Source organism: Salvelinus fontinalis, chromosome 32, assembly GCF_029448725.1.
Source record: "Salvelinus fontinalis isolate EN_2023a chromosome 32, ASM2944872v1, whole genome shotgun sequence".
In the NCBI taxonomy this organism is placed as follows: Eukaryota; Metazoa; Chordata; class Actinopteri; order Salmoniformes; family Salmonidae; genus Salvelinus; species Salvelinus fontinalis.
In genome coordinates this window covers 35,656,009-35,683,697 of record NC_074696.1, presented here as the reverse complement: position 1 = coordinate 35,683,697, position 27,689 = coordinate 35,656,009, and the positions used below count along the sequence as shown (strand labels likewise).

Below are 27,689 nucleotides of genomic sequence, written 5' to 3'. Positions count from 1 at the left end.
GAAATGGGGCAAATACTTTTTCACAGCACTGTATATTCACACAATAGCATGTTGGGACATGACCAGGAATTGCCGGGCGAGGACGCACACAGCATATGGTGGGAAAAATGGTGAGAGCACACCCTAAACAATGTGACACAGCTGACTGGAGGGGTGCGAGTTAGTGATAGGACACTAAAGATTCCAATAGTGCCTTGCAGAAACGTTAGCTGTAGGTTCTGATTTTGAATCAGAATCAGTAAGAAACATGAATGAAACTGGACTACAACTCAAACTCTTAAAATCCATCTTTAATAGAACAGCATATTTTTACTCTTATAATATTTTCTTACACGTGGTTTTCACATTCAGTTTTTTTCTCACTTAAATAAAGGAACCACACAGCAAACACATCATATTGCATACTTGAATACAAGGGAAGTTGAACCCTGATTGTACTGCATCAAATTCACAAAACTACCCATGCTGAAAGGAACTGCATGTGGAGGGGTTGGGGGGCATCTTTTGATTTAAACCATGAGAAACTAAAAAAGGGAACCAATTTGGTTAAAAAAAACATTGTGAATTACTTGTCTTTGTTCAACCTGTTTAGAAGCTAAACAAGTCCAGCTAGCTAATATTTCAAACCTTAAACGCATGGAGAAATTAGAACACCACAGAGCACATACAAAAACATGTAATCATGACAAATGGTATAGGGAAGGCATTGAAATGAAAAGGCAAACTAGTGTTTAGTGTTCATATTAAACTGCACAGTCACTGATCCATTGCATTGTAAATACATTTCCCATGAAACACTTCCACAAAAGGTATGTGGAGATATAAAAAAGAAGACAAATAATTAGATTTGCTTTTTTGTGACCCCTCTTGGGAACAACGGATTTGGGATACAAGATACAGTACATTGATGTTGATATTGGCAAAAACAAATTTGCTCATGCATGTTTAGCTGGCAAAACATTATTATTATTATTTTTTTAAATCTAAGCTTGCTGAACATTTACAAGCCAATGATTGCCTAATCCTTAATACCTGAGGCTCAATATAGAAATCTTTCAGAGTATGTTTATTAGCAAACTCATTATCAATACCATGCTAGCTTAGATGCCATATATTGTTTAACTATGAACTAGGCGACTGAACATACCTTCTCACTGTGATGTAGGGAGGATATCAATGAAACTGCATGGTTGATTTATATAATCAAGTATCTTCAACTATACTATCTTCATTTAATATCTTCATTAAATGGTTCAGCACAGTGCTAGTCAACACTTAAAGATGTTTTCTTTTGTCAAAGATATCAAATCAAATTATAACAAAATACAATTTTAGTCTCTACCGTCCTCCCTGCATTTGATCCAAGATGCTAAAGGTCTTGATAGGTGAGAGTAATATGGTGAAAGCTTCACATACCCTATCAGAGGAAGCCATCATCTTATTACTTCCTCGTATCGAAACCTTGTGATCTGGGAACACTGAAATGGTAGGATCCAAAGGAAGAGACTAGAGACTGAAATGGAATAGTGTCACTGTCTTGTGCTCAGTTTCACTTGGCCAACTGAATTTGAAGATTTTCCCACCAACTACATAACATTAGAGCTGCAGTGTACTGTATGTAGAGAACAGACGTCTAACCAAACAGACATATAATGACTCCACATTCACAACGATTAAAACATGACAAGGCACCAGCCTTAACATCATTACCATGCATAGCAGCCAATGTGTTTGTGTCTATGCATTCATCTGTATGTGGGTTTGCCTGGGTGTGTTTGCACGTCTCTGTGGTACAGTAAGTTGAAAACTACTCCACAGGCCCAACTACAGCCAGCTAATGAAGCAGACATCTGAACTAATGTTAACTCAAATGAACCGCCACAAGGCTCTCTGGGTACGCGACACAGATTACAGATCAGAGCAATTCATCACTAACTCGGTCCCAGATCTGTTGGTGCTGTATAGTCAACTCTGATGATAGGGGTTGGAAAGAACGCAAACAGATCTCGGATCAGGCTAATTCCTCACTGGTAACATAATCAATGGTGATTCTAGATGATAAGTACATTTGGACAGCTGAAGTAGCTTTGGGATATACATCTCAGTGAGATAGAGAAAGGTGACTGAGTATATTTAGATCTCTGAACGGGGGCAGGAGCTTCGTATGCATGAATGAGCAGCTGAGTTGCATCCATCATCTGGTATCTATCTTTCCACCTCTCTCTCTCTGTGGGGAGGATGTGAATTCTTCCCCCTTTTCAGGTGGATTCCGACGATGAGGACTTTGTGACTGGTGATAATGTCGTCAAGACGTCCCACTAACCATGAAAAGTCCACACACACGAACAAACACGTGTGCTCGCACACACGGCAGGAGATATCACACGTTCAATCATCAGCCCAATAACGCACATATGAAGCTGTACATAGATTGGTTGCACTAAAAACCAGCAGACTCAGCAGTCTTCCAGGACCAGGACTACTGAAACACAGTTCACTCAAATGCCTGTGACATTGAAACAGGCCCTTCAAAGATGAATTACGTTAGTCCATTATGTATTCTCCACATTTCCAATCCACTCCCCCTACACTTGGAGATGGCGCTAACTAACCAATGAGGCAGTCCCATGTACTCAGATGCAATACAGAGAAAACACACACTTCATTCAACGTCCATCTGGAGTCCTTGATACAGTACTACTAGTCATCCCATTTTTTCATCCGGTTGCCAGTCTTTTAGAAGAATATCCTATTCTTCATAATGTTCTATGGTGTTTTTAGTTCTGACTTGAGTAAAGCATCCATAAAGAGCTTGGTGATCAGTCTGACGGCCACAGTAGTCCAGGGTTGTGTTCATTCGGGCACACCGTAGCAAAAACAAGCATTTCTTCGTTCAGATGGTACCTCCCTGTTTTGTTCCTCCGGAACAGGGCCCTGTTTCCAGTCAATGTCAACGGAGCTGCCGATAGAAAACCTAGGATTCCTATATAACCAGTGAGTTACTGTACATGGCCCCTTTGGATTGTCATTATAATTTGCTATGAGATGTCCCTTATGAAACATACAATTGATTGATATGCTTCTGAATTTGAACTTTGAACACTCCTTCTTATAGTCTGTTGGTTGGATTGAGGTGCACGAGGACAGTCATCCAGGGGTACTAGGATTAAAAGGCATCAACAGAAGGTTATTGTTCACCTGGCCAGTTGCCATCTTTATTTTCCCCTGCTTCCCCTCCCATGCGGCTGAACTTCTCCAAAATGGCTTCTGCGCTGATCCGTGGAAGGCCGGCGTCCAGCGGACAGCCCTCCACCAGGCTGTTCATGGGAGTGGCCGGCACCTGGAAGTCCTCCTCCATCCCAGAGTCCTCGGTGCCCAGCAGGCGGCGGCGGTGGTGCCGGGAGGCTGAGAAGCAGCGGGGGCGGGCGTCGTCGTCAAAACTAGGCGACCCCGTGGGGTCAACGTGGTCGTCCAGCTCCTCAAAGTCCTCCGCCTCCCCACAATGCACTTGCTTCTTGTCCCACTCCTTCAGGAAGTTCTTGAGGATAGGCAGCACTTTATTGCGGGAGGCCAGTGCGTTGCCTTGGAGATAAGACTTGATGTTGTTGAAGGGGCTGCTCATGGGAGAGAAGCTCAGAGAGGGGTTGCGCGCCTTTTCTAATGCTTGGCTCACCTACAGCAGAATGAGAAACACACAGTGTATTGCTATTTCATAGTTGCCTTTTTAACATTGACTAATATTCTCAAATTGTCATGCCTGCATTTGCCCAAAAGGAAACTTTGATAGATCTCACTTACAGACATGGTTAATATCAAAGAATAATACATAACAATACCATTTATTTTCACACCAAGGAATAGTTTCTGAGGGCCAATATTAAACTAACTAAGATAGGTTGGTTGGCACAAAAGTAGACCATTTTTGGGGGATATTTTTAAACAGTGGGGCGGAAAGATTCACATCGATATTCAAATGGCCCCTTTACAATAAACTGAACTCATATAAAATACTTTCCATAGTCATGAACACAAATGTGCCGCATATTTAGGAAAGCACAAAATGGGTAAATTCAGCCAAGTCTATTAGAGGGCTACGTGGAACTACTACTTATGATATAACTACCCCTATCAAATCTATTATATTACTACCCCTATAAATATTAAATCATTACACATCATATGGGCATAGGGGTCAATATATTGTAAGAGTGGGCATGACAGTGCAGTTCATACCTCCTCCCTATAGAGGGTGCTGGAACTGTAGACCGCCAGCTGCCGATGGGGCTCACTGCGTTCGTTAAAAGAGATTGTCATGGCGACCACCGCACCGAAACGATGTTTGTGACAGAACTCACAAAGCTCCTGTTGTAGGCTCCTCCGCTGTAGGAACACCTGTCGAACAAACGGGATGACGTACAACAGCAAACAAAAAAACGTTATTATATCGAGAACAGAACTTGGTTCAAACACTATTAAAATCTTTCAAATACTTTGAGCGTTTGCTTGGTTCCGTTCCAAAGACCAAGTTCAATCAAGTACAGATACAGTATAAATTATTTCAAATAGTATTTCAACACAGGTCTGATAGAGAAGAGATCTGGCATGCAACAAAACTGTGCCATGCATGTGTGTACAGTCAACGCATGATACATGTGATGGCTTGGGGCTGAAGCCAGTAAAATAGAAAGCATTTGTAATAATAATATATTTGGCCTCTCGAATGGCACAGCGGTCTAAGGTACTGCATCGCAGTGCTAGAGGCGTTACTCTAGAGGCACAGTAGAGGCACAGTCCCATAGGACGGTAGAGGCACAGTGTGCTAGAGGCACAGTCCCATAGGACGGTGCACAATTGGCCCAGCGTCGTCCGGCTTAGGGGAGGGTTAGGCCGGTGGGGCTTTACTTGGCTCATCGCGCTCTAGAGACTCCTTGTGGCGGGCCAGGTGCCTGCGGGCTGACCCCGGTCGCCAGTTGAATGGCGGTTCCTCCGACACATTGGTGTGGCTGGCTACCGGGTTAAGCTGGCAGGTGTTAAGGAGTGCGGTTAGGTGGGTCATGTTTCGGAGGACGCATGACTCCACCTTCGTCTCTCCTGAGCTCTTTGCAGTGATGAAACAAGCTAGAAAAAGGGGGTACATTTTTCTAAATTCTGGGATCTCCTGAAATGCAGCAGCGATGGCCACTCAGATATCAGGGAGTGTTCTTAACTAACAGACATGACTCCTGTCACTATTGTTTAGCCTGGTCTGAAGCACCACAGTAGCTACTGATCTATTTTGATTTCGCTAATCACTCTACAATTTACGCTCAGAGACGTTAGTTTAATATAGGTGTCACTTTCACTCCTAGATGGCTTGTCACTGCATATACACTACATGGCCAAAAGTATGTGGACACCTGCTCGTCAAACATCTCATTCCAGAATCATGGACATTAATATGGAGTTGGTCCCCCCTTTGCTGCAATAACAGCTTCCACTCTTATGGGAAGGCTTTCCACTAGATGTTGGAACATTGCTGCAGGGACTGGCTTCTATTCAGCTACGAGAGCATCAGTGAGGTCAGGCATAGATGTTGGGAAATTAGGCCTGGCTCGCAGTCGGTCTTCCAATTCATCCCAAAGGTGTTCGATGGAGTTAAGGTTAGGGCTCTGTGCAAGCCAGTCAAGTTCTTCCACACTGATCGTGACAAACCATTTCTGTACGGGCCTCGCTTTGTGCACAGGGGCATTGTCATGTTGAAACAGGAAATGGCCTTCCCCAGACTGTTGCCACAAAGTATGAAGCACAGAATCGTCTAGAATGTCATTGTTTGCTGTAGCGTTAAGATTTCCCTTCACTGGAACTAAGAGGCCTAACCCGAATCATGAAAAACAGCCCCAGACCATTATTCCTCCTCCGCCAAACTTTACAGTTGGCACAATGCATTGGGGCAGGTAGCGTTCTCCTGGCATCCGCCAAACCAAGATTTGTCTGTTGGACTACCAGATGGTGAAGCGTTATTCATCACTCCAGAAAACGTGTTTCCACTGCTCCAGAGTCCAACGCTTGGCATTGCGCATGGTGATCTTAGGCTTGTGTGCGGTTGCTCGGCCATGGAAACCCACTTCATGAAAGCTCCCGACGAAAACAGTACTTGTGCTGCTTCCAGAGGCAGTTTTGAACTTGATAGCGAGTGTTGCAACTGAGGACAGACGCTTCAGCACTCTGCGGTCCCGTTCTGTGAGCTTGTGTGGCCTACCACTTCTCGGCTGAGCCGATGTTGCTCCTAGACGTTTCCACTTCACAATAACAGCACTTACCGTTGACTGGGGCAGCTCTAGCAGGGCAGACATTTGACAAACTGACTTGTGGGAAAGGTGGTATCCTATGACGGTGCCACGTTGAAAGGCCATTCCTACTGCCAATGTTTGTCTATGGAGATTGCATGGCGGTGTGCTCGATTTTAAACACCTCTCAGCAATGGGTGTGGCTGAAATAGCCGAATCCGCTAATTTGAAGGGATGTCCACATACTTTTGTCTATATAGCGTAGTCGCACCTCCCTGAGGCAGAGGCTCCATTGCCAAAATGAATTAGAAAATTGATATTCTCCCAAGATTATAGACATATTGGTAACATTGTAGCATGAATGACTTAAGATTATAATAGTGGAATACAATTCTCTCAAAGGAGTAGGAAATATGACTTGGTGAATCATCTGCAAACCCAAATTTGTTAAAGAGTTGGTTGGTCATTCAAAGGCAAATTAGGCAGTTGTAATGCATTGCTGCTAATGGGGAAGAGTAAATGTTGTAAATGTTCACATACACCCGGTGTGATCCTGAGAGGGTGCTGTTATTAAAGGTAGACTCAGCCATATTCCTTTACCACAAGGAGCAGGGCAACTTCCGACACAAAGACCGCGTGAAGCAGGAGGCTGCACTCGTCAGCATTTGTTGTCAGGCAGCTGTCACAATGCATTAGAGAGATGCAAACTCCTGTGCAGATGTTTAACAGTGTATGTGTTGGTTCTGACGAGTGCAGCCCCTTTCCTTTACACTCTCTTGCTGCACTGCTCTTGTGATTACTTAATATCGTTGAGTCTCAGTTTAAAGCATGGTGGCTTATGCATGGTGGTGGCAGAGTGGATTAAGTGAAGTAACAGCATGGCTAGACAGTACGTACATCTAGTGTCATATACACAGCGCTGACTGCCAGTCTCAGGTCGCCCCCAGAGACAGCCTTCATGTCCTTTAGCAGGATCTGCTCTGTAGAAAGACCTGTAACACAAACCAATGGGTCAAGCAGTATTACAATGGTATTACAATGGAATTGGGTATAGACACTACTGTATGACAAACACTACAGCATATCATAAGTTACAATGTAGATCATATATACAGAGCCCTGTGTTTTGGTTAATCATGGCACAGGACCTGGATTTTAACCTATATTTTAAGCCTTTTCCAGAAATGAGAATTAGACCATAAATTATAGCAATTGTTAGAGGACATGAAGGCGGGACCGTCTGAAATAAAAAGAAAACAGGGCAGTTTGATGAAAAAGCTTTAAAATGGGCAATAAGTAGTTGCTACATAAATGTTTTTACTTACAAATTAATTATAATTACCCATTTGATTCTTGAAGAATATAACTTAGAAATGCCTCATGAGTTTAGTTCAACTGTCGTACCTCATCATAACCCAAACTATAAGCTTGTTTACCTCCAATGTTTGTAAACAAAGTAAATGTAAACACTGTATAGCCTCAAAACAGGATTAAACTAGAATTGTGATGTCATGTATGGTCAGTCCTTGCATCCATAATATGCTTGAAAATATGGAGAGTGGTACTCAGTAATGTGTTGTATTGGATTTGCCCCAAATGCAGGATGCATGTTTTGGAATATTTTTATTCTGTACAGGCTTTCCTCTTTTCACTCTGTCATTTATGTTAGTATTGTGGAGTAACTACAATGTTGTTGAACCATCCTCAGTTTACTCCTATCACAGCCAATAAACTCTGTAACTGTTTTAAAGTTACCATTGGCCTCATCGTAAAATCCCTGAGTGGTTTCCTTCCTCTCCAGCAACTGAGTTAGTAAAGACACCTGTATCTTTGTATTGACCGGGTGCACTGATACACCCACCATCCAAAGAAAGTGTAATTGATAACTTCATTATGCCCAAACGGATATTCAATGACAGCTTTTTTAAACAAAGATTTTACCCATCTACCAGTAGGTGCCCTTTGCCAGGCATTGGAAAGCCTTCCTGGTCTTTGTGGTTGAATCTGTGTTTGAAATTCACTGCTCGACTGAGGGAGCTTACAGATAATTACATGTGTAGGGTACAGAGATGAGGTAATCATTTAAAGTTCATGTTAAACACTGTTATTGCCCACAGAGTGTGACAAACAAATCTCAATTTAATACATTTTAAATTCAGGCTGTAACACAACAGAATGTGGAACAAGTCAATGAGTGTGAAAAGTTTCTGAAGGTGATGTATTATGTGACTTGTTTAGCAAATGTTTACTCCTGAACTTATATAGGCTTTCCATAACAAAGGGGTTGAATACTTATTGACTCAAAAGACATTTCAGCTTTTCATTTTTAACTAATTCGTAAAATGTTAAAAAAACATCATTCCACTTTGACATTATGGGATATTGTGTGTAGGCCAGTGACCAAAAATCTAAATTTCATCCATTTTAAAATCAGGCTGTAACACAACAACATTTTGAAAAAGTTAAGGGCACTGTATAACATAAAACAAACCTGGAATTTGGTCAACACAAGGCAGAACGACCGTCCCCTCGGATTGAAGCTACGGAAGTTCAAGGCCGACCGCGTTACTGCAGGCATTATTAGCAGAAAACAGGATTGCAATCTTTGTGTAAATACAATTTTTAAAGAAGACAATAGTGGTACCAATATCATGGTACCCCGGTCGGCCTTCAACATGAGTTAGTCAATGAGAGGGGGCAGCACTGAGCTAGCCTGCAACATCACTTCCTGGAGTAGCTCAAACTGTGCATGTTATGTCTCTATGAGATGCCATCTTAACAGACTTTATTTGGCTTCAATGTGCTATTGAGTTTTACATAGGAATGAATGGTGTCACGTGATCAATGTCTTTTTCCAGTCATTGGGTCAACAGAGCAGAGGTTCCTACCTAAGGGGTTTGACATATTATTTTGTTTACTTCTAGATGGTCACTCCACAACATTCTTTTGAGGTTGTGTGAAATCTCAAACTTACTCAACAACATTCTCTTTAAATAATGGTACCACTTTATTTGAACGATATGTCATAACAGTGTCATAATACTGACATAATAATGTCATATCATCTTATGTTAAGTGACAAGGCAGATTCATTTTGTGCACCTCTCAACACTTCTCCCATGGCATGTTTTTCCCACCTTTTTACCTGAGATGTCAAACTTGGCGCTTTGTAGGGACTGGAAGAGGGCGCCCCTGGGCGGCAGGTCAGGGAAACGTGACTCCAGCAGGCAGGACAGTTGGCTGTCCTTGGGTGTGACCTTGCCCGCCTCAGGGGCCATGTTGACACAATCCAGCACGATGGCCCCTGTGTGGGCACACTGCCAAGTATAGGTGAACTGAGCCAATGGTTACTGCTGGCATTGACAAACAAGTGCAACTACAAGAGAATTGTTGAATTCAGTGATAATTCATCCTGCCATATTCCCCGCTGCCTAGTTCTGAGGTATACATTGATTAAAGACCCAGCAACATTGTGGCCCTTGAGGACTGGAGTTTGACACATGTTATAGAGAATGCTGGATGTAAGAGAATTATTGCTGTGGCAACCTTACCGTATAATAATTGAGCCACCTGTCTGTCTAACACTTCAGGTGCCTTGTGGTGAATGTGCTCTGTCACCAAGGTAGCACAGGAACCCACGGTTTCCACGGTGACAGAACAGGACATGGAGGGTGTCCTCTCGAGGTGGTGGTGGTCAATGACTTCCACAACTGCCTCCTCCAAGTCGATGTCGGCACTACAGGGAAAAGTCAGGGTTGAGTGAATATTGTGAAGTACGTTGTGTCATACATCCTAAACTATGTGTTTCCTCAATCTTGGTCCAGGAAACTGGCCCTGCACATATCAGGCACTTTCTCATAACTTTGACCTGTGTTGTCAATACTACTTGATACTGTAGTTATCAGTGGAAGAAAATCTGAGTGAGAGAAAAGCAAAGAGATGGCAACGTAGAGAATGAGAGAAAGAGAATGCGAGTTTAGAACAGAAAATAAATAGAAAGAGTAATGTTGCAACCGATGACCTAGGAAGCACGTTGTGGTCCACCAGGGTGAGCATCAACCTCTTGGCTCTATGGAGCCCTGCCAGGTCCACCTCGTCACGGAACACCAGAGCCTCGGGCGGAACGCCGCTCTCCTTCAATAGGAACACGTTGTCGGACCGCAGGTGGAACTCAGCCCTCGGGATGTTCAGCACCGGCACCACAGTCTTACCTGAGCTGCCAGACGTCTGGGAACAAAGGGGGATGGAAGAAGAGGAGGAGAAAAAGAGGGAAGGATAGAAGAGGGAGACCAGATCAAAACAGATATCTGACACCAACGCACCTTCCTGATGAGGCTAGCTGGGATTCCTCTGCAATGTTTTTGTCCATCTTCTCAGGCCTTGGGGGATCTTGAGTATCTGAGGTTGTGTGAATATTTCATGAGTAGCGGGGGCGTATAGGCTAGCGAGCAGCTTTAACCAGGGGTTAGGGAGGACGGATGGATCAATGCAGTAATGAAAGATAAGAAGAGACTGGTGCCCGGTGGCCAGGGCAGACACTGTTTTTATGCTTGAGTGACTCTGAGGGTTGTCTGCTCCTATTTTGGAAAATGCTGGGCATTTTGATTACGCTTGGTCAAGCTATTCATGGCCCTCAGACTTACAAATGAGTCACTCAGTGCAAATTCCGCGCCTGCGGTGCTTCAGAACTTTGGCCCAGCTCTTTCAACTCTGTTCACAAGTCAAAGAGAAGATACTTATTCATTACCGCATAGCAGGACGTATTCGTCCACCAATTTGCGTTCAAACAACTGCACTATAGAGTTGTCATTTTGCTTGTATGGGACTTAAAAGGAAAATTCCAGTCAAAAACTATCTTTTGGTATTTGTTTCATTAGTCCACTGTTGATACAGTCCCAAAACGTTTTGCATGCCAGCAATCAAGTTTTGGAGATATAGAACTTTAAAAAATATATTGTTCATAATTAGATAAGCTCATTCTGGGGAGGCTAAAATTTTGTCAAGGGCCCGTGGGCCACACTTTCGGAGTCCCTGAAGTAAATTGTGAATATTTATTACAGTATAAAAACCTAAACATATGAGGAGTGGAATGAATACTTCAGGTATGCTAACTTATTTCCGACCTGGGTTGAGGGATTCCCTAATGAGAGGCGGTACAGGCTAGAAGCTAGCTGACTCACTTTGGACAGAAAGTAGGCAAAGGCAAGGGACGACACCATGGAGTCGAGGTCACAGGCCTCGTTGCCAAGGATGACGTGGATCGCAGAGCTTCCCTCCGCACTGCCCTAAGGAGGTTATAAAAATAAAGGAAGGAGGTAGAAAAAGAAGTGGGTAAGATGGTGGTAAAATTCTGTCAGCTTTACACTTTGCAGATTTGTAAACAGTTTTTTTAACACAGCCAAGGCTACACTAGTCAAAATGTAAAAAACATTAGTATCATCTAAACCAGGGGTCGGGAACATTTTTGACTAAGAGAGCCATGAAAGCAAAAAATTTGGAAATTTATTTCAGTGAGAGCCATATAATATATTTTAAAAGTGAATTCAACTAAATGTCAGTATAATAAGCCTCTGAATTTGTCGAAGTGCCGCTTTACATTCGACCGTTTCATCGATGTAATTTTGTCATTGCAAATTAGACACACCGCAGAACCTGCTCTCTCCACAAAGGCGAATTCTTCGGTCCATTCGTCCTGAAATGTACGATACTCGTCATCTTTTTTTCTTTTCGCCATCTTCTTCGTCGAAGGGTTAGCTTTGAGCTAATGACCGAGCAGACTGATTCAAAGGGAGGCGTTTACCTGTTTTACCTAGCAACGGCCAACGTAGGCCAGTATCATTTAATAAAAATAATGGACAATTGCTCCTGCAGCCCTGAACAGGACATGAGCAGTGAAAAATCGATGGATGGATTAAAACAAGTGAGAATAGGCCTCCCGGGTGGCGCAGTGGTCTAGAGCACTGCATCGCAGTGCTAGCTGCGCCACCAGAGTCTCTGGGTTCGCGGCCAGGCTCTGTCGCAGCCGGCCGCGACCGGGAGGTCCGTGGGGCGACGCACAATTGGCTTAGCGTCGTCCGGGTTAGGGAGGGGTTGGCCGGTAGGGATATCCTTGTCTCATCGCGCTCCAGCGACTCCTGTGGCGGGCTGGGCGCAGTGCGCGCTAACCGAGGGGGGCGGGTGCACGGTGTTTCCTCCGACACATTGGTGCGGCTGGCTTCCGGGTTGGAGGCGCGCTGTGTTAAGAAGCAGTGCGGCTTGGTTGGGTTGTGCTTCGGAGGACGCATGGCTTTCGACCTTCGTCTCTCCCGAGCCCGTACGGGAGTTGTAGCGATGAGACAAGATAGTAATTACTAGCGATTGGATACCATGAAAATTGGGGAGAAAAGGGGATAAAATGTATTTAAAAATAAAATAAAATAAAAACTAAAAAGTGAGAATATTTTGTTTTATCTGCAAGCCAGATGCAATCATCAAAAGAGCCACACCTGGCTCGGGAGCCATAAGTTCCCGACCCCTGATCTAAACCAAGGGTTTCCAACCTTTTATAGCATGAGAGCTTCTTCATGAAATGAGAGCTACTAAATTATGAAACGTTGCGAGCTACTCATACATTTTCTCTAGCTTTCAAATAGGCACACTTTGTACTTTTCCAAAATCGTTTTTCTTGGTTTTACACTCTCAAAATTACAATTGTTCATAGAGAAACAATGGAATTGGATGTTCTGAACCCCTATCAATGCTTAAATCACATCAGAAGACCATTTTTTGAGGGCATTTTGCTAAAAAGTCATGTGCTTGTCTAACAATTGTTTTGCTGCTGCATATGTCATGACAGAGTTTGCTAAACAAAAGCCAACCCAATTGATAGAAATAATCATGCCATAATTCTGCCAGGTAAGCCTACTTTTCAGTTAATATTTCATTAAGAAGGTGTTGGAGAAAGTCTTTCTGTCTACACAGAAGACAGTTATCATGATTGCTAACTAGCTACACGAAGTGAATGGTAGAGACAAACTCGTGCACCACACAGACATACAGGGGCAATATAGCTTGAAATTAATTGGCAGATATAGTGTTATGTTTGTCTTTTTAAGCCAATTGTGGCTAACTAGGGGTGGGATAATGTAAATGTGGATTTGATTGGATAGTAGGCAGGAACTTGAGATGTCTGATACTTGTGAGATTTGTTTATGACAGTTTGCGGTGGAACACGTGAAAAATACATGCACTTTCAGAATTGTTTCGTGAGCTACTTATAGGTGGGCTGCAAGCTTCTGGTAGCTCGCGATCAACCTGTTGGAGACCTAAACAGTCGTCAGAATTGTTTATACCTACCTGCAGTCAGTTATTGATTAGCCAAAATTTTGCCTACTGAAACAAATCCTATTTTGACAGACTGAAATGGTTGCCTTATGTCAGTCAGGCTCACAGTACTTAGTTAGCATCTAGCCTATGCTAATATTTTTGGACTGCTGTTTATAATCTAATTAGGCTTATCAACGAACATCAACTACCTTAAGTTTAATAACAGTGAGTGAATGTGCAGCTGAAACTGTGATATAGCCTTATTGGACTCAGCGGGATGTTTTCATTTGGATCATTTAGCTGTCGGTTGGTAGACCCACTGTGATAATGAGTGTGATTAGTCTCGCTTTATCTGTGACATGATGGAAGAAACAGTGTTATTACTGACAACGGGGGGGAGAGGGCCTTGCTGTGATGTGATGATTCAAAAGCAGTGAAAGCACTAATTACCAGTGTGTGTGGCAGCATTCAGTATAAACACAAAAAAGCCAAACCAGCCATCTGGATTCAGCAAAGTTCTTCTGACCCCCTATGCTCTGCATTGTGAACACTTGAATGAGCTAGTTCAGTTAGTTTCTCAACCTGTATTTACCTGTAAATTAGGAGAGAAGGCCCAAACACAAACTATTTAGCAGGTATTTATATGCTAAGAACTACTTTGCCCCATCCGGCCACCATAGATTTAACAATGATTCTATAAGGTTGGTCCACGATTGTACTTTGTGAACCAGAGTAACAAGGATAGGATCTCTCCTGTTGATCTAAACATATTGGAAGTTGATGTGCATCCTATTGACTTCAATGGTAAATCAAGAAATATAGCCAGGTCTGCCTCCTAGACTGTTTTTTCAGAGAGACTGGTGGAGAGAGCCATTCCGCCCCATGTTAAGGGCCCCAGGGGTGAGTGTACGGGCAGCCAGTGTGAGTGTACTACGACATGGCGTCATGGCCGCCCAGCCTCCCCTTCCCTCGCATCTCCCTCTTCCCAGCGTGCCTGTCACCTCCTATAAGCCGTAGTAGTGGTCAGACCCGGGCAGGCAAGCAGGAACCAAAAGGAGGCTATATTTAACCACAGAGTGTGTGTGCAGCAGAGCTCTCCAACTGTGACTCCACGACTGTTCCATGGCAAATAGAACGATTCAAGACCACCTCTATAACAGCTATAGTAATCCAGTACTGCAGTACCCATTCAAGGACGAGGCTAGAAATATAAACAAGGGTTAGATAAGAGATGAACAACTTGGTTGGTGGGAAAATGTAGGCCTGTGACACAAATATGGAAGTGCAGAGGGGGAATGTTATGATAGTAAAATGATCATGATAGGATGCTCTGATTCACGCAGCTCTGAACTTTATGCATGTCCTTGTGCACCTGTTTTGTTTGCCATCAATTGTAGATAATGGTGTTAATGGGAAATGCTAACTGTTTTGCAACGGGCTTCATATGCAACTCACTCTATTACTGAGGAATGTCAATTACTGTTTTATAACAGGGCACTGCTGTTTTCTAACAGTAATCCTCATATCCCACGCTAATGTGAATTCTACCACTTTAACAGAACAATCCATATAGGCCTGCATTTAAGTGCAGCGTTCAGACCAAGGATCACTGAGACACTTTGTCAGCTTCATTGAGTTGATATTGCTGAGTCAACAGTGTTCCATTATTACTCAAGCACAAATCAAATGCAGTAACGCACACTGGCTACTCTCACTTGTCTCCCTTTCAGAGTGACCTATCATAGCTCTCATTCCATCTGGTTGATGTAAAACCACACTACACTGAGGCATTCTCTCTCCAATCCACTTAGAACAGGCCTCAAGGATTTGGAAAGGTAATGCTAACACCCTGCTAAACCGTGGAATTGGTGGATAGAGTCGCAAGGCGTGTGGAGAGAGGGAGGAGTGTCATGATCGTCGTAATAACATTCAGACCAAAGCGCAGCGTGAAATCGGTTCGACGTTTTATTAGAAGTGAACCGCACAAAAAAACAATAAAGCGCAAATGACACGTGAAGCTATGGAGTGCTCACAGGCAACTACACATAAACAAGATTCCACAAAAACCAGTGGGGAAATGGCTGCCTAAATATGATCCCTAATCAGAGACAACGCTAAACAGCTGCCTCTGATTGGCAACCATACCAGGCCAACATAGAAATAAAACAAACTAGATTACCCACCCTAGTCACACCCCGACCTAACCAAAATAGAGAATAAAAAGGCTCTCTATGGTCAGGGCCTGACAAGGAAAGACAAGCCCTATTCTTCCTCATTCTATATTTCTTTCTCGTCCTCATCATCTGTATAACATTTCAGTTAAATAAATTCCACTTTGAGTCCACTTTTGTTGGGAATAGTGTTATTTTATGTAGGTAATGGTGTAATTTTAGGCAACGCTTATGAACTTTGGTAGTTGGACATACCTTAGATAGGCAAAAATGTATTTTAATCTGTCTGTCGGCATATTTCAAGACATGACATATGAGGGTGCCGTGAGATACCCGACGGGTTGGACGATACTTTTCTCGTCAATCATATTTTAAAAAACGTATACTTAAAAACTGTAAATGAACCAATCGTCCGTCGTTAACGGAAGGTCCAATGCTTTATTTTCTAAAAATGTGAAGAGTGTAGGCTACGGAGAAAAACAAAATGGTGCAGTTTGAGGCCATGTGGCGGAAAGTGATGCGGGCGCTGGAGATGGGGGTGTGTGCTCCTGGGTCTGGGCAGGTGTGATGTAGTTGATGTTTGTATGATGTTGTCGTTTGTATGTATATGTTTTAATATTGTTTTTGTATTGTTTATAAAAGATCAAATCAAGTCTTAGGAAAAGAAATGGACCATTTCAACAATGTCAGAATTGACCAATACCAATTTATTCTGCCAGTAATTACAATATCATAACAATATAATTATGGCACACATAGTCAAGGAAGGAAATGTCTGACCTCTACAGATCTCTGTCTCGATCTAGGCTACTGTCTCGATCTATTGAACATACCCGTAGTCTTGCCCCATCACTGAAAAGGAAGACTGCTGCAGCCAATAACCTGATATTGACTCTAAGTGTTTGATTATGGGAAAGGTGAGCATGTTGATGAACATGTGGTTGAGCATGTTGTGGGCTCCCCAACCCCAGTGTGTGGGCATGAGACAGGACAGGCATACAAAACGTTAGGGCTAGTTCTCTTATTCTAGCTCCACAGTAGGCAGAGTAGTCAGGGATGACCCCAGACATAAACATTAACACATAGGGCGGGTGTCACGCCCTGGCCATAGAGAGGCTTTTATTCTCTATTTTGGTTAGGCCAGGGTGTGACTAGAGTGGGCATTCTAGTTTCTTTATTTCTATGTTTTCTATTTCTTTGTGTTTGGCCGGGTGTGGTTCTCAATTAGATGCAGCTGTCTATCGTTGTCTCTGATTGGGAATCATACGTAGGCAGCCTTTTTCCCACCTGTGTTTGTGGGTAGTTGTTTTCTGTATAGTTTAGTTACCTTACAGAACTGTTTGTTTTTCTCTTTGTTATTTTTGTTCAAGTGTTCTGATTAAATAAAATATCATGAACACGTGGTAATGAGGAGCAGCGTTTTTGGACTCATGGACTTGGGAGGAAATCCTGGATGGTAAAGGTCCCTGGCCAAAGGCTGGGGAATATCGCCGTCCAAAGGAGGAAATAAAGGCAGCGAAGGAGGGGCGGCGTCGATATGAGGAGGCAAGTCATCGAAGCAGGCACGAGAGGCAGCCCCCCAAAAAAATGTTGGGGGGGGGGGGGCACACGGGGAGATTGGCGGAGTCAGGCTATAGACCTGAGCCAACTCCCCGTGCTTACCACGGGGAGCGAGTGACCGGGCAGGTACCGTATTATGCGGGTAAGCGCACGGTGTCTCTGGTGCGCATGCACAGCCCGGTGCGCTCGGAGCCAGCTCTCCGTAAGTACCACGCTAGAGTGGGCATCCAGCCAGGGCGGATTGTGCCAGCTCAGCGTGCTTGGTCTCCGGTGCGCCGTTTCGGGCCAGGCCATCCTGCGCCGGCTCTGCGTCCTATGCCTGCGCTCCGCCCGTGCAGGGCTAAAGTGGGCATTCAGCCAAGAGGAGAGGTGCAAGTGTTAAGCACCAGATCTCCAGTGCTCCCCCACAGCCCGGTTCGACCTGTGCCTGCGCTCTGGAGGTGCCGGGCTAAAGTGGACATTCAGCCGGGAGGAGTGGTGCCAGGGATACGCACCAGATCTCCAGTGCGCTGCCACAGCCCGGTCCATCCAGTGCCTCCTCCAAGGACCAGGCCTCCAGTAGGTCTCCCCAGCCTGGTTCATCCTGTGTCTCCTCCAAAGACCAGGCCTCCAGTAGATCTCCCCAGCCTGTCGAATCCTGTGCCTCCTCCAAGGACCAGGCCTCCAGCGACGGTCTCCAGTCCGGAACCTCCAGCGACGGTCCCCAGTCCGGAGCCTCCAACGACGGCCTCCAGTCCGGAGCCTCCAACGAGGGTCCCCAGTCCGGGGCCCGCAACGAGGGTCCTCAGTCCGGGGTCGGTGGCGAGGGTCCCCGCACCAGCGGCGCCACCAAAGTGGGGGAAGCCAGAGGCGGAGGGGGGTCTATGTTCCGCACCAGAGCCGCCGGCGTAAAGGAAGACCACCCGGACCCTCCCCTTTAGAGTCAGGTTTTGCGGCCGGAGTCCGCACCTTTGGGGGGGTACTATCACGCCCTGGCCATAGAGGCTTTTATTCTCTATTTTGGTTAGGCCAGGGTGTGACTAGGGTGGGCATTCTAGTTTCTTTACTTCTATGTTTTCTATTTATTTATGTTTGGCCGGGTGTGGTTCTTAATCAGAGGCAGCTGTCTATCGTTGTCTCTGATTGGGAATCATACTTAGGCAGCCTTTTCATACCTGTGTTTGTGGGTAGTTGTTTTCTGTATAGTTTAGTTACCTTACAGAACTGTTTGTTTTTCTTTGTTATTTTTGTTCAAGTGTTCTGATTAAATAAAATATCATGAACACGTACCACGCTGCGCTTTGGTCCAGTCATTTCCAGGAAGAGGATCGTGACAGCGGGTTTCCCAGACACCGATTAGTTTAGTCCTACAACTAAAAATCTATTTTAATTAGGAATCTCCATTGACATAGACTTTCAGCCCAGGACTAGGCTTAATCCATGTCCAGAAATTTTTATTTATTGATTTTTATTTTACCCTTATTTTACCAGGTAAGTTGACTGAGAACACATTCTCATTTACAGCAACAACCTGGATGAATGAGACCATTCCCTCATACCATGAGGTATGAAGGTGTTAGGGTTCGTTCCTTTCGTCCTTGTCAATCATCATTGGCTCATTGGTGAAATTAGCATTATGACAATATATTTAATTAAATCATTCAAAAACGTTTATTAATGCAATTGCAGACAGAAGTTGACAATCAGGAACATAGCACGCATGCAAGTTCTGCATCAAACAAAAGGTCTCAAGTTGTTTTATTAAACCGAAGTCCAGCCTTAGTGATGTCACTGACTACGTCATTACCTTCTACTCCTGAGACCAAGCCCATGCATCCATAGCTATACAGACATAGAGTTTCAGTGTTATCTAAAAGCTAGGCAATAAATGTCCCCTCCCCAAAGTTGATTTATTGTGGAATGTCTGACTAGTCTCTTGTCTCAAGAGGACCACAATGGAAATAAGTCCCAGACTTTAGTGTGTGTTATCCTCGATGATTTTATTCATGTGCATGTATGGCTTTTAAGTTTTATGTGTGTTTTTTTTTTAAATGGTCGAATTAATAAATTAAACTAAACTCTTATCTCCCACACCCCCCTGCAGAGTTCTGTCTCAGTCACTGTCACGCCCTGACCATAGAGAGCTTTTTATTCTCTATGTTGGTTAGGTCGGGGTGTGACTAGGGTGGGTTATCTAGGTGAATATATATATATCTATGTTGACCTGGTATGGTTCCCAATCAGAAGCAGCTGTTTATCGTTGTCTCTGATTGGGGATCATATTTAGGCAGCCATTTCCCCATTGTGCTCTGTGGGATCTTGTTTTTGTGTAGTGCCTGTGAGCACTGCATTTTCTTCACGTATCGTTTGTTCGTTTATTGTTTTGTTTTGCTGTGACTTTCACATAGTAATAAAAAGATGTGGAACCCAGATCACGCTGCGCTTTGGTCCAGTTATTATTGACGAGCGTGACAGTCACACATGTATAAGAGGGGTCTTCTTTATAAGAGAAAGAGAGAGAAAGAGCAAACAACTGTGGAACATGTAAGGGCTGTCGTTCTCCTCTTCCTCGGACGAGGAGAGGAGAGAAGGATCATCAGACCAAAATGCAGCATTCGGGAAATAAGCCATATCTTTATTATAAACGACGATGGCAACACGAAAAACAAAACACTTTCAAAATTACAAAACAAGAAAACGACGTAGACGAAAAAACCTGAACATGAACTTACTTAACTAAAACGTAAAACTCACGGACAGGAAACAGACTACATCGAAACGAAACGAACAACCGAACAGTCCCGTATGGTGCAAGACATAACACAGATACGGAAGACAATCACCCACAAACAAACAGTGAGAACACCCTACCTAAATATGACTCTTAATTAGAGGAAAACGCAAACCACCTGCCTCTAATTAAGAGCCATACCAGGCAACCCAAAACCAACATAGAAACAGAAAACATAGACTGCCCACCCAAAACACACGCCCTGACCATAAACACATACAAAAACAACATAAAACAGGTCAGGACCGTTACAGAACCCCCCCCTCAAGGTGCGAACGCCGGGCGCACCAGCACAAAGTCCAGGGGAGGGTCTGGGTGGGCAGTTGACCACGGTGGTGGCTCAGGCTCTGGACGCTGTCCCCACACCACCATAGTCACTCCCCGCTTCTGTCTTCCCCTCTCAATGACCACCCTAAAACTAACATCCCCTAAATGAACGGCCAGCACCGGGAGAAGGGGCAGCACCGGGACAAGGGGCAGCACAAGGGGCAGCACCGGGACAAGGGGCAGCACCGGGACAAGGGGCAGCACCGGGACAAGGGGCAGCACCGGGACAAGGGGCAGCACCAGGATAAGGACCAACACCGGGATAAGGACCAGCACCGGGATAAGGGGCAGCACCGGGACAAGGGGCAGCACCGGGATAAGGGGCAGCACCGGGACAAGGGGCAGGTCCCGGCTGATATACTCAGGCAGATCCTGACTGAACGGCTCTTGACGCTCATGGCTGGCTGACGGCTCTCGACGCTCATGGCTGGCTGACGGCTCTCGACGCTCATGGCTGGCTGACGGCTCTCGACGCTCATGGCAGGCTGACGGCTCTCGACGCTCATGGCAGGCTGGCGGCTCTGGCAGATCCTGTCTGGTTGGCGGCTCTGGCAGATCCTGTCTGGTTGGCGGCTCTGGCAGATCCTGTCTGGTTGGCGGCTCTGGCAGATCCTGTCTGGTTGGCGGCTCTGGCAGATCCTGTCTGGTTGGCGGCTCTGGCAGATCCTGTCTGGCGGGCGGCTCTAGCGGCTCCTGTCTGGCGTGCGGCTCTAGCGTCTGGCGGACGGCTCTGTAGGCTCATGGCAGACGGGCGGCTTAGCAGGCTCATGGCAGACGGGCGGCTTTGCAGGCTCATTGCAGACGGATGGCTCAGACGGCGCTGGGGAGACGGATGGCTCAGATGGCGCTGGGGAGACGGATGGCTCAGATGGCGCTGGGGAGACGGATGGCTCAGATGGCGCTGGGGAGACGGATGGCTCTGGCCGGATACGGCGCACTGTAGACCTGGTGCGTGGTGCCGGAACTGGAGGCACCGGGCTAAGGATAAGCACCTTTCTACTAGTGCGGGGAGCAGGGACAGGGCACACTGTACTCTCAAAGCCCACTCTATAACTGATGCGAGGTACCGGCACTGGTGACACCGGGCTGAGGACAAGCACATCAGGATTAGTAGGGGGAGAAGATACAGTGTGTACAGGGCTCTGGAGACGCACAGGAGGCTTAGTGCGTGGTGCCGGAACTGGAGGCACCGGGCTAGATACACGCACTACAGGGAGAGTGCGTGGAGGAGGAACAGGGCTCAGGAGACACACTGGTAGCCTAGTGCGTAGTGTAGACACTGTAGGTACTAGGCTGGGGCGGGGAGGTGGCGCCGGAAATACCGGACCGTGGAGGCGTACTGGCACTCTTGAGCACTGAGCCTGCCCAACCTTACCTGGTTGAATGCTCCCGGTCACCCGACCAGTGCGGGGAGGTGGAATAACCCGCACCGGCCTATGTAGGCGAACCGGGGAAACCATGCGTAAGGCAGGTGCCATGTATGCCGGCCCGAGGAGACGCACTGGAGACCAGACGCGTTGAGCCGGCCTCATGACACCTGGCTCAATACCCAATCTAGCCCTACCAGTGCGGGGAGGTGGAATAACCCGCACTGGCCTATGCACTCGTACAGGAGACACCGTGCGCTCTACTGCGTAACACGGCGCCTGCCCGTACTCCCGCTCTCCACGGTAAGCCTGGGAAGTGGGCGCAGGTCTCCTACCTGCCCTTGGCCCACTACCTCTTAGCCCCCCCCCCCCAAGAAATTTTTGGGTGTTACTTACGGGCTTTTTGGGCTTCCGTGCCAGACGCGTTCCCTCATAACTCCGGTTCCTCTCTCCGGTAGCCTCTGCTCTCCTCAGTGCCTCCAGCTGTTCCCATGGGAGGCGATCCCTACCAGCCAGGATCTCCTCCCATGTGTAGCAACCCTTTCCGTCCAATATATCGTCCCATGTCCATTGCTCCTTCTTTTCCTGTCCCTTACTCCGTTGAGTTTTCCCTTGCCGCTTGGTCCTAGCGTGGTGGGTGATTCTGTAAGGGCTGTCGTTCTCCTCTTCCTCGGACGAGGAGAGGAGAGAAGGATCATCAGACCAAAATGCAGCATTCGGGAAATAAGCCATATCTTTATTATAAACGACGATGGCAACACGAAAAACAAAACACTTTCAAAATTACAAAACAAGAAAACGACGTAGACGAAAAAACCTGAACATGAACTTACTTAACTAAAACGTAAAACTCACGGACAGGAAACAGACTACATCGAAACGAAACGAACAACCGAACAGTCCCGTATGGTGCAAGACATAACACAGATACGGAAGACAATCACCCACAAACAAACAGTGAGAACACCCTACCTAAATATGACTCTTAATTAGAGGAAAACGCAAACCACCTGCCTCTAATTAAGAGCCATACCAGGCAACCCAAAACCAACATAGAAACAGAAAACATAGACTGCCCACCCAAAACACACGCCCTGACCATAAACACATACAAAAACAACATAAAACAGGTCAGGACCGTTACAGAACAATTCTAAAACTCTATAATGAATATATATATTGTTAATCTGTAGTCAAGGACCCTATAAATGTAAAGAGGGAGGGGTCTTATAACCCCTCCCCTTCTATTAATAAAACATAAGCATTATCAATTATTCTAATACATCAAACATTTTGGTACAGCCCTTATCATGACCCCTAGGTGAACCCGACAAGGGAAAGACTGGGAATTTAGCCAGCACTACTCTTAAGATAAGTGCCATTGGATTTTTAGTGACCACCAAGAGTCAGGACACTCGTTTAACATCCCATCTGAAAGACAGCACCCTACACAGGGCAATGTCCCCAATCACTGCCCTGGGGTATTGGGATAATTATTTTAGACCAGAAGAAAGAGTGCCTCCTATTGGCTCTCCAACACCACTTCCAGCAGCATCTGGTCTCCCATCCAGGGACCGACCAGGACCAACATTGCTAAGCTTCAGAGGCAAGCCAGCAGTTGGCTGCAGGGTGGTATGCTCCTGGCTCAAACCAGCCCTTAGTCTCCAGCCATGTGATGAAGCAATAATGTGAAGTGACAGTGGCTAAGCTAAGGCTACCCAGTGCCCACCAGAATACAGAGACCTTCTGTATGGCAGTATCCAGACATAACCTGACCTAAGTGGTTGATATTTACCAAACAGTAGCATCTGACTGGAGGGTAGAAACATTAAATCTAACAGACGACAAGAGCCAGGAAGTATGCCACGAAGCTTTGATTACGTCCATATAAAATTGGAAATCATACTTGGAGGATGCCAGGAGTGAAGAACTTTTAAGTGAATAGATCATAACCCATTGGCTTGGGAGTAATGGTGGGTTAAGGAATGCTTGCCCCTTGCTCGCTGCACTTCAAAAAGAAAATAGGCCACTACAAACTACAACTTGGCCTACTACAGTACATACTGTACTACAGTGTCATAAAGAGAGGGTTTTAAGAAGGGAATTCAATTCAGCCCATTTCATGTTTTAATTCGTGTTACGTCATGTCTCAAATGTGTTCTCTGATATGATATCCCACCACAGCTGTTCTCTGACGGAAAGAAAATAACTAAAGTAAAGAGCGTTAATGGTGACTACTAAAAAGAAATGACCGACCCCTTGAAATTAGACACCTACCCTTTAAACCTTTGCTGTGCCTGACAGCCAAAGACAGTGGAAGGAGGGGGGGGTGAGATGTCTGCCATCCCGGCATAGTGACAGAGTTGCCACCTAATGTCACTATTAATGTCACATGCACAACAGTCAAGCAGTTGGGCCACAGGAATTTGGATGTGAGAGTTTTAGCCCAGACTCCGCCCACCTAGACTACAGTGCATTCGGAAAGTATTCAGACCCCTTGATTTTTTCCACATTTTGTTACGTTACAGCCTTATTCTAAAATTGATTAATACATTTTGAAAAATTCCTCAGCAATCTACACACAATAGCCCATAATGACAAAGTGAAAACAGGTTTTTAGACATTTTTGAAAATTTATTAAAAATAAAACACAGAATTACCTTATTTACATAAGTATTCAGACCCTTTGCTATGAGACTCGAAATTGAGCTCAGGTGCATCCTGTTTCTATTGGTCATCCTTGAGATGTTTCTACAACTTGATTAGAGTCCACCTGTGATAAATTAAATTGATTGGACATGATTTGGAAAGGCACACACTTGTCTAAATAAGGTTCCACAGTTGATGTCAGAGCAAAAACCAAGCCATGAGGTCGAAGGAATTGTCCGTAGAGCTCTGAGACAGGATTGTGTCAAGGCGCAGATCTGGGGAATTCTTAAATGGAAGAAGTTTTGGGGGTCTCCCGAGTGGAGCAGCATTCTAAGGCACTGCATCTCAGTGCTTGGGGCATCATTACAGACCCGCATTCGATCCCAGGCCGTAACCGGGAGTCCCATAGGGCGGCGCACAATTGGCCCAGCGTCGTCCGGGTAAGGGGAGGGTTTGGCCGGGGGGCTTTACTTGGCACATGGTGATCTAGTGACTGTTTATGGCAGCCTGCATGTTGACCTCGTCGTTAGCTGAACGGTGTTTCCTCCAACACCTTGACACGGCTGGCATCCAGGTTAAGCAGGCGGGTGTTAAGGAGCGCGGTGGTTGGTCATGTTTCGGGGGGACGCATGGCTCGACCTTCGCCTCTTCCGAGCCCGTTGGTGAGTAGCAGCGATGAGACAAGATCGTAATTGAAATTGGGAGAAAAAGAGGGTAAAATACAACAACAACAAAATTATAGAAGAAGTTTGGAACCACCAAGACTTGCTAGAGCTGGCTGCCTGGCCAAACTGAGCAATCAGGGGAGAAGGGCCTTGGTCAGGGAGGTGACCAAAAACCCGATAGTCACGCTGACAAAGCTCTAGAGTTCCTCTGTGGAGATGGGAAAACCTTCCAGAAGGACAACCATATCTGCAGCACGCCACCAATCAGGCCTTTATGGTAGAGTGGCCAGACGGAAGCCATTCATCAGTAAAAAACTCATGACAGCCCACTTGGAGTTTGCCAAAAGGCACCTAAAGACTCTCAGACCATGAGAAACAACATTATCTGGTCTGATGAAACCAAGATTGAATTCTTTGGTCTGAATGTCAAGCGTCAGGTCTGGAAGAAACCTGGCATCATCCCTACAGTGAAGCATGGTGCTGGAAGCATCATGCTGTGGGGATGTTTTTTAGCGGCAGGGACTGGGAGACTAGTCAGGATCGAGGCAAAGATGAACGGATCAAAGTACAGAGAGATCTTGATGAAAACATGCTCCAGAGCGCTCAGGACCTCAGACTGGGGTGAAGGTTCACCTTCCAACAGGACAACGACCCTAAGCACACAACCAAGACAACGCAGGAGTGGCTTTGGGACAAGTCTCAATGTCCTTGAGTAGCCCAGCCAGAGCCCGGACTTGAACCCGATCTAACATCTCTGGAGAGACCTGAAAACAGCTGTGCAGCAACGCTCCCCATTCAACCTGACAGAGCTTGAGTGGATCTGCAGAGAGGAAAACTCCTCAAATGCAGGTGTGCCAAGCTTGTAGCATCATACCCAAGAAGACTCAAGGCTGTAATCGCTGCCAAAGGTGCTTCAACAAAGTACTGAGAAAAGGGTCTGAACACTTATGTAAATATGATATTCCGTTATTTTTCTTATAAATTTACACACATTTCTAAAAACCTGTTTTTGCTGTGTCATTGTGGGCTATTGTGTGTAAATTGATGAGGGGGAAAAACAATTTAATACATTTTAGAATAAGGCTGGAACGTGACAAAATGTGGGAAAAGTCAAGGGGTCTGAATACTTTCCGAATGCACTGTATATAGACAGGCGAACCCACCACACATGGCAGCTTTCGTCTTGATTGTGCACACACTGAGAGAATAGATGGTCAGTAAATGCCAGGGATGGGGCAGATAGGGAATTGCTTAAGAGATTATTTTCCATGTCTAGCTCTTTGCACTTGACTAAAAAGTCATACAAATGATTAACCCTCACGGCATCGGTTATCTGACTCTACTGTGACAACACTTTGCTAAATATATTGAAAACATACCAACGAGGCCTGGTGTGGGGTTTGCTGTGCAAGAACTGCATCATGCAATATTCGACAATGACTGTAATGGAAGTTACGGTGGGCAATATTCTACCTCCTATTGTTCTCTGACAACTCATCCACACACTACCCCCTCATTAGTCATGGCGCTCTGTGGTTTGTGTATATTTTTACAACAGGAAGATATGCATACTTTGTATGAAGAAAAAACATTTGAATCTTGAACCAAACTGCAATTTGACTCTATGTTCAATCAATAAACTCTCAATTTTAGTTGACAGTTGGCTGTCAAGACTAAACTTTTCAATTTCACTCCGTGACAAGAGTAACTGACTCAAAGCCACAAGAGCGTATAATACATTTCAAACGGTACTTGTTAGCGGGAGGTAGTTGCAGAAACGTTGGAATGGTTTAGTAATAGAATAGTACATTATGAGTAATATATTAGTAATACGCTAGCTAATTCAATAGGTGGAAAAAACAAATATGGCATGACAGACTGCAGAGAGAGCACGCGATGGACAGGGCTAGTCATTGAGCAGAGCAACTGAGACATTTGTAAAATATGCTATGCATAGTAAACGTGTTCGTGTGTTTGCCTACCTTTATTGCAGCACTACATCTCTGTAGAAACCCCTCCATTTTTGCCAGCGTAGAGCACGCCCAGGATATTCTGTTAAACAGAATGTTTACAGACCTGGGTCCTGTGCAAAGACAAGTTGACAAATATTCCTACACCACGTTTTGAAAAACAGCAGCTCCTGAAGTGTAGCGGCTATAATATAGAAAGTGGTAGTGGTGGGTCCTTCGCGAACGAACAGCTCTTTTTGAACGGCTCTTTCTGGTGAACGTCAGGAACCGAATTGCATCTGCGAAAGAGCAGTTCATTTAGCTCCATGATTTGCATATTGTTACTGCTTTTTCAGCTACAGACAACGATTATCTGCAGATAAGTTACAAAAACATTGTATGAAGATTGTAATTCCTCGTTTTCAAGTCCACACACATTTTGCTGTACATTCCTTTTTTTGCAGGTCATCTAATAATATGGTCTGGTAAAAATGTATTTGAATTCTTATGTCACGATCTGACACAATGGGAGGTAACTTTGTAGGCTTAAGTTAGATATTTGCATGGTTTTCATGGTTTTATGTACATTTTTTTAAGCGCCACTGAACGAAGAGCCGTTTAGGCGCCAAATGAGCGGCTCTTTTAGCTTAACGGAGCCAA

General features: G+C 45.2%; 1 protein-coding gene across 1 annotated transcript; it reads right to left on the bottom strand.

Moving 5' to 3' along the window:
- Positions 1-269: 269 nt before the first annotated feature.
- LOC129831184 (exopolyphosphatase PRUNE1-like) lies at positions 270-27,516 on the bottom strand. Its single transcript, XM_055894290.1, has 8 exons — positions 27,063-27,516; positions 11,447-11,551; positions 10,288-10,493; positions 9,818-10,002; positions 9,412-9,570; positions 7,164-7,258; positions 4,234-4,392; positions 270-3,673 (listed from the first exon to the last, which is right to left on the bottom strand). Exons 1-8 carry the CDS (start codon positions 27,099-27,101, stop codon positions 3,188-3,190), a joined length of 1,434 nt encoding a protein of 477 aa, XP_055750265.1. The 5' UTR covers positions 27,102-27,516; the 3' UTR covers positions 270-3,187.
- Between the last annotated feature and the right edge of the window lie 173 nt (positions 27,517-27,689).

Excerpts from the sequence above, each read along its gene's own strand:
- LOC129831184 (XM_055894290.1), bottom strand. The coding sequence starts at position 27,101 with ATGGAGGGGTTTCTACAGAGATGTAGTGCTGCAATAAAG. Across the intron at positions 10,494-11,446 it reads TTGCCTACTTTCTGTCCAAA|ACGTCTGGCAGCTCAGGTAA; the intron begins GTGAGTCAGCTA and ends CTTTGTTCCCAG. Across the intron at positions 7,259-9,411 it reads CGCCAAGTTTGACATCTCAG|GTCTTTCTACAGAGCAGATC; the intron begins GTAAAAAGGTGG and ends TTTGTGTTACAG.